General features: G+C 37.5%; 1 protein-coding gene across 16 annotated transcripts in view; it reads right to left on the bottom strand.

Moving 5' to 3' along the window:
• Positions 1-15,807, bottom strand: part of RBFOX1 (RNA binding fox-1 homolog 1) — a 1,184,784-nt gene that overhangs the window by 68,297 nt on the left and 1,100,680 nt on the right. For all 16 annotated transcript variants that reach the window (XM_065645206.1, XM_065645209.1, XM_065645210.1 and 13 more), the window contains one exon: positions 13,014-13,067. In XM_065645206.1, the coding sequence (XP_065501278.1) occupies positions 13,014-13,067 (54 nt within the window). The remainder of the gene's footprint in view (positions 1-13,013; positions 13,068-15,807) is intronic.

Genomic DNA, 15,807 nt, shown 5'->3' on the forward strand with positions numbered 1-15,807 from the left:
CCGAGTGTTTATAATATAGAAACTAATTTACTACATACAAGGAGATTTAGCGAAGATTACATCACTCTAATCCATTGTGCACTTGGCTTTCCAGGTAAAGTAGCTCTTCTTCATACATGTTTATACCATTACCAACAACAGCTTCTTACTGCTTTTTGCAACTATGTACCAGTTCATACCTTCTATAATACTATTCACCAAAAAAACCCCTAAATAAACCCACAGGAGAAAGTGAATAAAAGCTAAAAATATTTGTGCCCCATTTCACCTATATTATTATAATATAAAATGTTGTTTTATTACTTTAATCTAAAAGCTGTATTATTTATTAAATTCAGTTAAATTCAGTTATTTCATTTTACAGCTGGATGTTACACAGCCCAATCTTCTCCCTCGGTTAGTTCTCACTCATTCTGATCACTGTTTTTCTTTGTACCTTTTGCAACAACTATTATTCCTATACAGTTAATTCCTCTTCCATACACAACGCATGCAGAAAACTACAAAGCTGCATCTCTCATGAACACATCAGGAGATTTGCTAGTGTATCAGAGATCCTCATAAACAATCCATGTCCACTCTTGATTTGCTGTTCTAAACGTGTAATTTAATATCGGTCTTTCCACACAGAAATAGCACTATCTTTGTTCTGGTCTGAAATATTGTTCTATGATGGATTATTTCAAAATGTATCACAGAAATGGATCAGAAACATCTAACCAAAAGGCCACTGTGTTACAATAAAAGCATACGTTAGCCTCTCTTGTCCCATCTGACTAGGGAATTTTTAAAAAGTCTCTGTCTTGAATACATAATAGTTAAGTGCTCTCTTAGCCCTTAATTACCAACAGTGAAATGTGGCCTCAGTATGCTTTCAAATATGCTGTTAATTCAAAAAAAATGGCTTTGTGAGCGCCTTCAGTTATTTGGGATCTTTCCATGAATGGAATCATACTCATTTAGATTTTAACACAATGATTCATGGATGACTGTGTTGATATATTGAATTGCTTCCTCCATTATTAACAAGGAATAAAGTAGGTTTACCCAAAAATACACACATCCTTTCTTCCAATATCTTAAAAATATAAACTACTTTTAATTCCCTCAGAGTTATATAGGCAGTTTCACTTAAACAAGACAATTAGGGAGGAGAATCTAAGGTAGGTGATGTCCAAAGGTGTAACTTGTGTATACTTGCTACTGGTGATGAGAATCTGTGCTCTATATGTACACTTATGTAGTAAATCCTTGACTCACATTTAACTACACATAGGTTATTAAAAACAAGAAAGGGGGGCGGGGTGGGAGGAGGAAGACGAAGGTGGTGGAGGTATGTGTCTCCAAGACATTTTTGGGGATATTTTTATTCAAAAATTCTATTTAAGATACCATTTTTTTCCCCATCACTTTTCTGAGCATAGTGAACGTTTCTTTATTATCACCTCTCTTGGAGTGTCACCGAAACACTCAATGAACTTAGGCAAACAACTCAGGGAACAGTAATGCATGTTACAACAAATATAATTTCTAACCCAACCTTCCAATTATTCTTTGCTCATTATATCGTTCCAAGCTTTTGGGAAACAGATCTCTCTCCCCTGTGTTATATGTTCAGTATCCAATATATTAAGTCATGCACTGGAATTAGGAGGTGTTCTCCTCATGCCCCTTCTCCCCACCTCCTCCTCCTTCTCGAGGACCTGAAGTACCATACACAACTGATCAAGACTGAGAAAGACCTTGCAGATAGCACAGGAGCTGGGAAGCGGCAAATTCTTTGAAGCTCTGCTCCCACGTCAACATCCTTTTCCTGCCTCACAACGTGCTGATTTGCTTTAAAGTTTCATCCACTTCACCAATGAAAAGTTGAAAGTTATATCCACTACTGATCCCCTAAATTCTCAAAGATTGCTTTAGGAGGAATAGCTTGACAATGCAGCGTGCTTTCAGTGGCAAATTGAAGTTGTGCCATGGTACTGTTCACACGTGGCAAAGTAATGCCAGCTTGAAAACACACACTGTGTGAGTGACTTGTTTCTATTTTCATTAGCGTGCCAACCTTGCCATAGATGGGCTGTATTTTGCAGCAACGATTCATGTAATGTTTCCATTCACCATGCAAACCAATTGCAATAAACCATTCTTTCCAAATATCATTTAAAAACTATCAATCAGCCACAGACATTCCCTGTCTTGTAATCAAAATGAAACTACTATGTCACACGAACTGAACTGCTGCTTATACCAAAATACATAACAAGCCTAGAGAGCTTATCTGTGTTTTGTTCGTGAATTTTTATCATTGGCATCCAAATGTACATCCATATTCACATACTGTCACCAAAAAATCTAACACTGGAAATGCACTATGTAATCATGTCAAAAATTGAAAGTGCTACTGTCAGTATCGCCCATAACTGCAACTTTTCTACACAATATGTTTACTATATGATAGATATATACAAATTCAGGTGCACACAAATGGATAGTCAGTGATATTCACTGCCATTATCTTACACTGGGAGATTTGTCCAACTGAAGCTGTTCAGGACCTTTGAAAGTCAAATCTTTATTCCTAATCTTTCTAGGTCCTCCTAGTAGACTAAAAGGTAGGTAAATGATGGTTACTCAAACATGAGAGAAATTCTGAAATATAAACTCTGAGCTTGTTATTATACTATCCTTGAAATAGGATACTTGAAAATATAAAAATATACACCTATATTCTGCTGATAACTAAAATGGGTCACATTCATACATCTGGCTGATGAATGAAGACTGCAATATGAATAGACTCACAGAAAAATTAAACCGGAGCCTTTCTGCACAAACACAAACACTACAGTTTCACAATGGCCCTGCAGGGATTACAAGTAGATGTGTTTATACTTTGTCTCCTTAGATTATATAAAGACGTTATTTTCTGTGTAAATTACCTATTTCAGTAAATCGATAAAACAGAGATGCAAATCTAATGCAATTAGATGCAGAGATGCAAATTCCTAATCCCTCAGTTCTATTTACTTACCCCAGTAGATGTTGGTTTTAACTTACAAATAAAATTCTACTCTGAATGACAAACTGAGAATATAAAAGAGCAAAAATTCAATCATCATGCATAATCCTGGCTTTAGTTATTCTATTTCTTCCCTAGCCCATTCAGATTCCAGAACTTCAGGAGCATGAAAAAACATTACAAAAATGGAAACGCATTGTTTCCAGACTTTTCAAAACACCCACTTTTACTAGAAGCAGTTATATCCTTGGAGATTTCCCACAAAACAATTTTCACAAAGAAAATCTGACAAAGCCAATCTGACATAGATTGTGCACCATTGTAGAGCACAGCTTCATCTCAGCTACCTCCACAAATGAGTAAACGAATGAAAACTCAGTATTTTGAAATTTACTCTCAATAAGTATTATAAAGAGCAATTATAATGCAATTGTATTGGGGATTCTGTCATCCAGTGCCCCAGATGGGAAAAAAATGCCTAAGATGAAACAGAAAACATTAGCTATATGTTTGGAATACAGTTCAATATAATCTTAAGCTGCTTTAGCATTGTGCTGGTTTTGTCAAAAAACAAGTTTCTCTTTTAGTGAATTTCCCTGTCAGCTAAAGCCTTCTTAATAACTGCAGTTTTCCTGAAAGCTAGATACATGTTTTGGTAGACATAGCAATGGAACATGAGGTCATTGATAAGGATGGATGCACATCTCGCGAGAGCAGTGAACTGAAACGGGTGACCAAAAAAACCTGACCAATTAAAATATTCCATCCCATTCACATCATACTTCATATAAAAGTGGGAGATCACAAGGATCTCGTCCCTTTTTTCCTTATGGCCGGCATTGGGAGAGGACCTTGTGAGTTGTCCCTGCGAACTGAGGTCTAGTGACAGACTGAATCCAGCTCCGGTTGGCTGCGGAGTCCAGTCCAGGACTTCAGGTGCTGTCCCCACACCTGCCGGAGCAGTTGCCGGGGCTTTCAAGATTGGTTTTGTATATTTTGTATTATTTTCTCTATTTTTATTGGTAGCATTAGTAAAACATTCTTAATTTTTCGAACTCTCTTCTCTCTGTCCTTAGTGGGAAGCGGGAGGGGAGGGGGCTAAAGAGGGAAAGGGGGAAGAGGGGGTTAACAATACATCTGCCACGGTTTTATTGTCACCCTGCAATCAAACCACGACAAGCATTAATTTGCAGATGTAATCAAGGTTTAACACACAGAGTTGTTTTCCATTCCACTTAACTGTATTAACTTTACATTACATATGTTACTTTATTATTTTACATTGCAGAACAGTTTGTCTGCCTGACTGTCCATCCTAACGCATGGATCTTCCTAACTTTGTTATTCTTCTAATGAAATGAATTTATTCCTCTGCATAACTGCTATTAACTTATCTAGCATTGCAAATATCCCATCCAGTACTGCAAAAAACCAAACCAAACCCCAACAACAAAAAAAACCATCCCCCCAAACAAAACAAAAACCAAACGGAAAAGCCCCCTCCTCCCCAAAAAAGAAAACGAAGAAAAAAAAAATCCCCCAACCCGCAAACCAAACCAACCCAACCAACCACCACAAAAAAAAAAACCCAAACAAACAAAAAAACCCAGCCCCAAGTGTTTTAGTGATGCCTTTGTAGTTTTTCTTAAATTTCTCTCAGGGAGATTCTTAAGTCATTGCTTTTTACATATATCCATAGCTGGTATTTGAATTACAGTCTCAGTTTTATTCCATCAGACACCCCCCATGCATACTGTAGCCCAGACAGTGCACACCCAGGCTGACCTCCGTTGTCAAGTAATTGGTGAGACAGTGTTGTTTATTGATAAGGATCATGGCCAAAACCATTGTGGCAAAACTAGGTCCTCCAGCCCCGGGACTCAGGAGATGACACACTCAGTACAGGATGAACTGCGATTTACGTATCAACGAAAAGCTAACGAGCCACAGCCCAGGCCGGCTGGCCAACACCGCAGCTGCGGGATGTGCCGGAGAGCACACAGCTCCATCTTCTGATATGCCCAGCTTGGCACACAAAGGGGAAAAGCTGAGACCCTTCGACGTGGCCCGGAACTTGTCGATCTTTCACAATCACCCCTTCCCCCTAGACTTTCGTTTACTCAGAGGGGTATAAAAAAAGCTCACCTAAGACAGCACCGGGAAGGAACCCACCCCCCTGAGGACCCTCCACGCACCAGCCTCGCCGCGGGAACTGGACCAGAAACCGGAGGATGCTGCGCTCCTGAACTACAAACCCCAGCATCTTCACCATGGGACACCCGAGGGAACTGAACTTGATCACTCTGGCAAAGAAGTTAAAAGGCAATCTAATAGCTTTCTCTACTTGAAGGGAAGTTACAAAGATGATGGAGCCAAAAATCTCATTGGAAAGGTAGCAGATGATAATACAAAAGGTAAATGGCCACCACCTACCTGTAGCTGGGAAGGTTTAGGTTGGACATTAGGAAAAAGTTTTTCACTAAGAGGGCAGTGCAGCACTGGAAAAGGTTATCCAAAGAAGATCCTAAATTTCTGTCTTCAAAGATGTATACAAAGCCATTGCTCACCTGATCTAGCACTGGTGTTAGCCCTGCTTCAAAAAGGAAGTTAGGTGGGATTTTGACATGTTGGATGGAATTGAAAGCATAAAATTTTCAAAATCATCAAAAGTGTCCACATAAGGTAAAGTACAAGGAGACAGCAAGCATGATACTCTTCTCACAGGTATTCTCCTAGTTCCCAATCATTTGCTCAAAGCAGTCTCTGTGTATTTAATAATCGTGCGTGGATTTCCCTCCCATGACCCAACTAAAACATACTCTTAACACACATGGTGCTCTGTGCTGGAATAAGGTACTCAATTAAGTTGCAATCATAATCACATGTTTAATTATGATTATACTTGGTCCTTCTTCACCCACTGGCTCACAGAACATGTGTCAAAGTAGAATTCAGGCTTACTCACACACACGAATTTATCATTCCAAGCCTACCTCACATGCATTGCTTTATCCTTGGGTCCAACATTATAAGAGGAGCAAGTTTACTTAAGGAAATCAAGAAATTTTCATAAGTGCTACCAAGCAGAACTACCATTGAGGAACTTTATTATCCAGCAGTTCAAAAGGAAAAGCAGGTTTTTGAGTTAGGACCTCAGAACAAGTAAAGGCATCTCACTCCTCTGTAAAAAAACAAGCAAGGCATACAGGAGGAACAGAGGCTAGAGAACTTTTGCCAGTCATTGGGCCTATTTGCTTTGTTACAATACCTATTTAAATAGGCTTTTTCTGTTCTGCTGTGTATTATTTCATTTCTACACATTTTTCCCACCCCAGAGCAGCTAATGTAACAATTTTACACCTTTCCTCCCTGCCTCAACTTTGTGCTTCACATCCATGCAAGCTCTACCAACTTGTTGGCAATGTTCGTCATTTCAGAGGATTTTCATCTACAGTAACTACAGATATGACTTCTAGAAAAACCTTCAGCAACAGATATCTGACCTGTCACTGGAGAACGGTATAACTGATGCTACTTTAACACAATGGGCTTGCAGCACTAACTTACGCTTAAAGACTCCAAATCCACTGATGCTGAGTAGTAATACAGGGTTGATCTGGTTTTGCTGTGTAGTCACCTAAGACTAGTTCAAGTGGGATACCTCAGTAGTAATTAACTCAGGCTCATTTGCAGAAAACTCTAGACCTACATCTCAGCAACACTCTACCAATAAGCAAAGAGATCCAAGACCCTCCCCAAAACATCTCATTTCCTCTCTTTTAAAGGAAGTCCAGCTTTCAGCAAATACGCAGTTTCTGTTTTTCCAGATTCTATCTGTGCACAAATTCATCATCCAGTATTAAATGATTCCTCTATATCAGATTGTGGTCAAAATTCCTGAACTTTTACACGGAAGAAGCAGGAACTCCTTTCTTCACCATTCTCTACCTTCTGGTATAAAGGTCTATCTAGAGCTCAAGATTCACCATGAAATAATCAAGAGTATGGAATTGCTTTTAGAGATCACACAGGAACAGTATCAAAGCTTAAGTGTATACTGTGTTATTAAAAAACCATTCAAATAGAAGAAACAACTTTAAAAGGGAAATAGCGACAGTATCTGTGATTTTCTCTTTAAAATGTGCAGACTTCAGTACAATGATAAATATGGGTCGATTAACCTTGCTCCAGATTTAAATGTATAACCAATTAACTAAATTAATCTTTCAAAAAATAACAGTCATTGGCATTATTCTTTGAATAATCCTTGTTCAGTTTCCATGACGGTATACATTTTAATGAAAAACTCATTATAATGTGGCATAAGGCATAATTAATTCTGGAAGTTTTTTTGAGTAAATAGCTAGTACAGATGCTGAATTCCATTTTTCTATTGGCTTTATTAATTTTTCGTAAACCAGTATTTCCACTGTAATGGCTCGTAACAGCTCCACAGAAGTTTTAGAAATGCATTAACTGTCATCACTGGTGTTAATCTAATTAGGATGTCATCATTTGTATGATGGTACTTTAACATTATGATTTTTGAAACAACAGTTGCAGCTTTGTTTTATGCTTTGAAAAGGAGCATCTATATAACTGACAGATGGGATATTAAACAATAATTATTTAATTTTTCTGTATTTTGAAAATTACTTAAACTGTTTAGCTAACAATGGTGAGAATACGTTTCTTTGTGAAAATCTGCTTAGTCAATGGTTAAGTTCAAATCTAAGCATATGCAATCCAATTATAAAAAGAAATAATCTATATAATGACAAACAGACAATTTTCACCAAAATTGTGCTTTACGGACATGGTACAGTGAACTTTTACCCTAGGATTAGAATTGCTGTGCAAGCATATAATTCAGCTTCACAAACTCCAACCACCTTCCCTGAGAAGTGTTTCTAGGGTATTTGCTGAGCTTATGCAAGAGTCATTTAAATTCAAAGAGAAACACTAGAAAGATTAAACGAATCCCAGGTGCTCTTACACTCCAGAAATAGATGCTTTAAGACACGGACAAAGGGAATTAGTGTCAGCAAACATACAGGAATCCTCTCTTCCCCTGCGTTCCTCTGAAGTACATGTTTATATATATTGTACTATAGTATTTCTTCGTTTCTTAATTATATATAACATCATATTTCAAAGTTTAAAACAAACTTGTGAAAGGAAGATTGTTACAAAATCTGCTTCTTGGACGATACTGCTAGCTTCCAAATTTACAGCATGCTAAAAAGCCCCAGGCATCTAAATATTCTTTCTCTTCTGAAGGCACATAAAATAGTCAAAAGCACAAGCTCTTCCCCTTTTTTTCATTTTAAATGGTGGGGAAAATTTTCCAAGCCAGGTTGGAGTACAACATCTAACTGCCCAGGAAACTGGATGCCTACAAATAGTCCTCACTGGGTTAAGGTTACTTATGAAGTGAGTACGGCTACTCATCTACGTAGGATGACTCTTGAAATTAGCTTCTGAAAAACTTCCAGCACTTAAAGACTGCTCAGGATAAAGAACACATCGTTAGTCACTTAGATAAAAGGAGAACAGGATCTCTATTACTTGTCATTGAGCTGTGCTCCCTGCCTTGTTCTAATGATTCTTCTTCACTCGTCTTAAGCCTTTTCCAGTGCCAATCTAACTTTTGACATTTTTGAAATACTGTTTGTTGTTTATGACCAGACAAAAATATTTTCTCATGCGGGACACTTTGAATTCAACTGTTTTCTGAAAGAAGGTTCACTAGATTTCCGGGTGATTTCTGTAGCATCTTTTCCCCCACCTTGCATACTGGAATTTTCAAAAAGAAGCCTCTTCAACACATATGCATCCTAAAATATATTTTCTGCCACTTACAAGGAGAAAGTCTTTTAAAATCCCCTTACTGTGTCTCAAGCTATCTGCTTTAAAGGACTGGTCTGTCGTGGTAACAGGGGTGCAATAATATCCTACATTCCATTAAGGAGAGTGTAAGAGATTGCTCAAAAATTTATCATTCCAAAAAGCAAAAGAGAGAAAGAGAAAGATCTGCAATAACTGAGAGGAACAACATGGAACTTTGCTTTCAGGCTCTCCGAGACTGAAAGGAAGGCTAGGTCTTACAGATAGAATAGAAAATACATTAAAATAAATAAGTAGGTAAAAATGATACTATAAGAAACCACAGAAACAAAGAATGTAACAGCTTACAGTAAGAAAGTACCAGAATACTCCTAGTGAAGAAACCAAACTGCAAATCTGTATTTTGCCACCCCTAGATGTGTATGGGGGAAGATAACAGACTCTAGCTTAACATAGCATAATTCTGGGTCACTATGAGATGGATTTAAAAGTGCATGGATAAACAAATAAATGAAAAGTTTGTCCCAGTTTACATGAAGACTTTGTGAGATGAATCACACAGTGCTTCTTACAATATTTCCTCATTAGAACCTGTGTAAGAACTTGATAGTTTCCTGGAAAAGATAAGCTGAAGTGGAAATCATAACTTCATTATGCATTTCTTTCTCATAAGGAGGAAAAGCATCTTAAATAGTAACCTTTTATTTACTAGGAGGAGACATTGGGGACATAAGTCAATTTAAGAAAATACCTATCACTTATGGTATGTAGAAAAGTGGAATCCCGTGAAATACTGAAAATGATAAATGAAAAAAACATCACCATCCTTTTGTTTTCTATGAGACGTCATTTTAGGACATCCCAGCAGAGCTGTGGGAAGGGCAGGAGGTGTCTTCAAATCGTAACTCACAAACGTGTCACTGGAAATCCACATTCATGCTACCACATGACCTAAACAGTCATATTTGTGGAGCATTCTAATTTAGTACAGCATGAGCACTTCAAAGTCAGAAAAACATCTTAGAATGGCTACTTAGGAAGAAAAATCTATAGTGTTTTGCAAATACATAGTATTTTTCAGTCCCCACCTAATACTTTACTTATGTAGTGTCTGTTGTGTATCTGCTATGTAACTTATAGTCTCCATTTTAGCTGTCATACATTTCCTCAATAAAGGCTTTCTTTTACAGAAGTGTACACTCAGGAAAAAGAGCATAGCTATCACAATCATGTCACTGGTCCTAGTGTTCACCATTATCTTCAAGGTTTTAGGGCTGATTTACATTGCGTTCCTCCCTATTTGACTTTAATTGCCTGCTTCAAGTTGTCAGGACATAACTATATCTTAGATTTGCATTGCATTAGGGGATCTTTTCCTTTCTCTATTGATCTTGTCTTATGGAGTAATTTAACTCAACTCTAATTTTCTTTTGCATGCGGGGTGCTCTCTATCCAAGGAAGTGAGTTATGTGTATTCAAGTGGTGCATCTTATGAATCTTGTTAAGCTTTACCGCCCTATAGCCCGCACTGATGGAATATTTAATCACAGAAATGAGTTGGCAGATATGATGTACAATACGGTTAAGCCTTGCGGCATGTGTCTTCACCGGCAATTGAGAAACGGGTGAATTTGCCATTCATCAGTGCCACCCTGACAGCTTTGTATAACCTTCTGGTTTTTTACTTATTTATGAAGATTAAAGGTACTTTAAACCAACAGTTTCTCTGCAAATGTATCATCTTTATTTCAGAAGTGGCCAAATTTTTCATCATTTATTAGAAGCTAAAGGAACTTCTTGCAGTGACTATGGAAGAGTTGGTACAATTTTAACATGACAGTGCTGGAGACAGTAATTAAACCAAATAGGCAGAACTGCGACTGTCTTAAAAACTGCATTTCTAATTTTATAATCTTCCAAAGTGAAACTGCTTCTTCTCCAACTAAGGTGGTGGGGGTGGACACAAACAAAAAGATGTTGCGGAGTTACGTTATGGTATGCAAGAACTGCATTGCTCTTTCACTGTTTCATTTTCTAACAACTTTAAAAGATCTGCACAGACCACTTTTTTTTTTTTTAACTCAATTGCTTAAACGAAAGTTTAAATGTCTGAGAAAAAATTATCTTATAGTCAATACAGAAAATATGCATTTGACACGTATTTTAAAAAAACCAAAACAAACCACAAAGCTTGTTTGCATGTATAAACAGAAAAATATCTGAAATACAGGAAGGATCTTGATAAAACTTTCTGCATAGGTATAGTGGAGTGCATGTCATAATTCATAAAATTAAATTAATACTCTTCTAATGGTAATTAAAGATTCTCATTAAGAAGGGCAAACACCTCCCTTGTGTCGGCAATAAAAATGCACTTGGGACTTTAGGAGGTTATACAAAAAAAAAAATCAATAACCTGCCATTTTATAATTAAAAGACAAAATAAATGTTAGGGAAAAGTCCAGTAAATTAGGAAAATTACCTTCAGGAGAGATTGAAAATATTGATTTTAATTTACAAACTATGTGAACTCTTCATGCCCTACTTCATGAGACAATTATAAGTCAGACTGTTAATTCTGCGTACGTATTAGAAAATTGATTACTGTACTATGGGAATATTATTTTATTTGTCATTAACACAAAGTCATTTATATAAAATGACTAATAACTCTGACTTTCTAATTTATGCAGGTTCAGGGGTGGTTCACTAACTACTCAAACGAGATCAATGTTAAATTCCTGGTTTCAATGTAGGCATACATCAAGGAAGGAAATAAATTCTGACTACACTAAATACTGCAATTCCATGAATGCCAAGTTAGTATTTTTATTATCCTGTGCCACTTTTATAACACAATACCCTAATTGGAGCATTTTTATCCATCTCAATAGATGGCACTGCATGTATTACAGGCAGCTTTTCAAAAATAAATATCTGTTTGTAAAAGTAGTCCTATTTAACAATTTTTATCCCTTGAAGTCCCTTGAACTAACAAAAGTTTTCCAGCTTTGTCTGGTGGAAGCCTGAATATCTCTATGAATGGAGATTCCCCAGCTTCTCTGGGCAACCTTTTCCCATGCCTAACCACCACCTGCAAAAAATGCTTCCTAAAATCTGTTCTGTATTTGCTGTAAAGAAAGTATTTTACAATTACCTCTTTATTTTCAGCTACCTAAGTGTGTGACAATGGATTTTTTTTTTTTTTTAAACATGATTAGGTACTTGTATCCAGAATACACACCCACAGACAACTGAAAAACAGATTGAAATGGAAAACTAAAGAACTCCCAGTTTCCCACAAAAGTCATGGAAGATTCATATGATGGTGAACCTAAGAAAGGAAGGCTACTTTATTACCTATTAGAAACATTTGGGTTTACAGTGGTTATTTCTGTCTTAGATGTAAATTATTAGCCTCTAATAAATGTTTTTTTCAGACTTACTAGTGATTATGGTTATGGACGGGATTCAGATTCCTCTGAAATCAACTGGGGTTTGGAGTACAACCATGTTTGTTTTCAATATTGTTGCTAAAGCACATTTAGAAACTTTCTACACTGACTGAGTTCAAGTAGGAAAAGACTATATTAACCCCAAACTGTAACCAGGGTCAGAAATCAACCTCAGTGAAGACTAAAGAGAGAATATAGATTACAAATACGGAAATTTTAAGAAACTGAAAAACTTAATATGAAATTTAAAGAAAAATATTCCAGAAAAAAATTATGGACACACATGTTCTTTACTTGTGTGTGTCTATGTATATGTATGAAATACATATGTATAGATAGATATTTTTGTTGTTGTTGTGCACCAGGCTTAAATAACTTCTGGAGGAAAGTGACTGTACCGAAATATAAAATAAAATATAAATGAAATCTTATGTAAGACCAGGATGTTATAGTACATTTCATGTTATATCATCTACTTTCCAATAAAAAGGTATTAATATATCTTCTATATAAACTGTACTATGCCCAGGTAACTGTTAAAATCCTGCATTGCAAATCTGTAAATTACATGCAGAGAACATGAATCAAACAAAGAAACCAAAGCTCACACCAAACATATATGCTGCACTTCTGCATGTTTTAAAGACTATTAAAATAAGATATTGCATGGACCACTATAGCGTAATCCTTACCTGCATAGAATTCTGGACTATAAACTGCACCAACAACTGGATTTAATTTCCAGCCTGCAGCAAACATAAAAACATAACTGAGTTAATATTGCAATTAGTGATAATAATAATAATAATAATAATGATTTTTTTAAATTTTATTTTTGTATAGAGGTATACAGAAAAAATGGCTTCAAAACAGGTCATTTTAACAAAAGTTGTATTGTCATCTTAGATTACTGATCTTTAATATGAGACTCTGAAGTATGGAAATAAGTAATGAAACAAGGCATTCTTTGGACATGTAGTACCAGAGTAAATTATCAAGTGAGTTACCCTGGCTGCAAAGCACAGTTGCCAGGGGCTTACTCCTTTGAGTTATGGAATAAAGTCAGAACTAGTTCAGGTATCCTAATATCATGTGGTACCCGAATAGATCAGTTCTTTTTCATTGGCTACAAGCCAGAGAGGCCAAAACAACTCCTTTGCTGGACATAAATGTTTCTGATAAGCACGTGCTAGTGTAGGTTACAAGGCAATCAACCTGAGCATTTTGATTCTTCTCTGGGAAAAAGGAAAGCGTAGACACTGCACGGAAACGTCTATTGTGACATGAAAGATTTGAGCACTGTGGGATCCCAGTCAAACGCCAGAGACTTTTCTGCCATTTGCATTTGTACCTCAGCCTGTCTGCACGGAAACAGGACAATTACACGCATCAGAATTGACTGTGCTGCCCACACGTACAGCTGATAAGTGGCTGTTAGCATATTGCTCTACGGTAGCTGGCATGTAAGAAAACGCTGCAGTCACATTCTGCAAAGCTCTTAAGCAGTACAAACGCAGCCGCTGCCTTCGTCTTAAATGATCAGTGTCCTCCCACAGCTGGCACAAACCGAAGCACAGAACCGACAGATACTCTGTATCGCGTGCTCTGGCCAAACTCCAAATAATTGCTGTCCCGTCCTTCCAGCCGGTGCGGGATGCGGAGGCAGGCGGGAGCGCGGAGCTCGCCGCGGCACAGGGCCTGCGATCGGGGCACGGCTGACACTGGAGACAGCAGCGCTGAAGGAAAAAACTGGCAAATCCATCAGCGTTCTCAGCTGTGGTAAAGGTCTGATTTTCATTCCGTTTTGCTCAGCCACAGGTGGATCTTCTCCCAGTTAACTCCAAACTCCTCAGAACATCTGCCCACTCACACCTTCTTTTTTTTTTTTTTTTTTTAAAGTGTTTGAGCAATTAGTTGAACTACTGGGACTGAATAATTAGGGGTTTTCCAAAAGCACATTTGAATCAGATGAGTGGGAACCACCATTTGGGAAGAAGGAAAAAAAACTGAGGAAAAGCACCTTTTAAATTCAAGAACTATGGTACTTTAAATAGATCCTATAACTATGCTGCTGAAAACAAAATACAATCAAGACAGGGACAAGGCTTTTCAAATTCAGAAGAACCAAGATTAGAATTTAAATGCAAACTGTATTGAGGCTTGTTTCTGCCTTGGCCATGTTATGTAATGCAAAAGAACAGCAGAACACCATGAAACCATAACGCATTGTAATACTGAAAAAGTGTAATACAAAAATCTCAGTAATAACACAAATTAAAACTATTCCTACCCTTTGAAAATACTGCTATCTCTATCTGATGCACAGTAACTATTTACCAGTAATTAACTGTTGAGTAACAGGGGTGAGGGGTGTTTCTGAAATGCAACTTATTAATAAGCTCAAATAGAGTAAAGAGCAGCATTACCGCCAATCTGCTCTGCAGAAGTAATTACAGTTGCTATACATTCCTAAAAGACAATTATGAAAGCTGAAAAATGGCCAACCAAGAAGGGCTAAAATGACTTTCCTCCTGAGAATATAAAAAAATTCTTACCTGACCCTTCAATTTCATATAGTACGGGATTATATTTATGAATGCTGTGGTATAACAAATACTCTTAGTTAAATTTTGTGTGATAAAAACAAAAAGTCACCCAAATTTTGAAACTTTCATGGAAAAAAAAAAATCTTTTTATAGCTTGGGCAATATTTAGTATTTCAAATGCTGTACTTCCTCAAAAGACCACTGATGAACACCACCCAAAACGAAAGATTGGACTGAATTTCAGATCTGCCAGCTTTTGCTGTCAAAGAAGCTGACAGACACCTCTCCGCTTCTAAGTTACACTAACAGTGCCACAATTTGTCTGAGAGCAAGAAAAAAATCTTGGAAGACGCAGATTGCTCTTCACAGCTGAAAGCCACTCTCATCTTTCAGTTCCTTACCTCTCTCCCAGTGACGGCTGTCTCATCTAACTTTTTTGAAGCTTATAAAGGAAATACTTCGTTCGTCCTGAAAATAACGGTAATTATACTTAACTTTATCTTGTCAGCTAGCACTGTGCTGGCCCATGGCTGTGTGGGTTAATCAAGTGTGGTAGGAATTGATATATCCGAGTGAGCAGCTGCCAAGTAACCCTACTTCAGCAGCTGGAGGAGGCAAATTCTCTGCAGTGGGTGTCGTTTTGAGCATTTTTCTTACTGTCACGATACTTCTCTCCTCCTCAAGTTGAAAGTACAAAAGCTCAAAACAAAAACCAAGGAAGGAAACAAACAACCCCTCTGCCTCCCCCAGAACCCCAGCCCATGCAGTCAAGTTAAGCGTGCTAAATGGAAGGAAATAATCACGCTGCACAGTGTACCAAGCTTTGTCAGAAAGTGGGGTTCAGCAAGGCAGAGAGGGTTATTTGCACTCCACAGGCCCGTGGCTGGGGAACGCTTTGGGGGGAAAGCAGCCCTGAGACACCATCTGCGTCCCTCCGGTT

Source organism: Caloenas nicobarica, chromosome 14 (genome assembly GCF_036013445.1).
Source record: "Caloenas nicobarica isolate bCalNic1 chromosome 14, bCalNic1.hap1, whole genome shotgun sequence".
Taxonomy (NCBI): domain Eukaryota; kingdom Metazoa; phylum Chordata; class Aves; order Columbiformes; family Columbidae; genus Caloenas; species Caloenas nicobarica.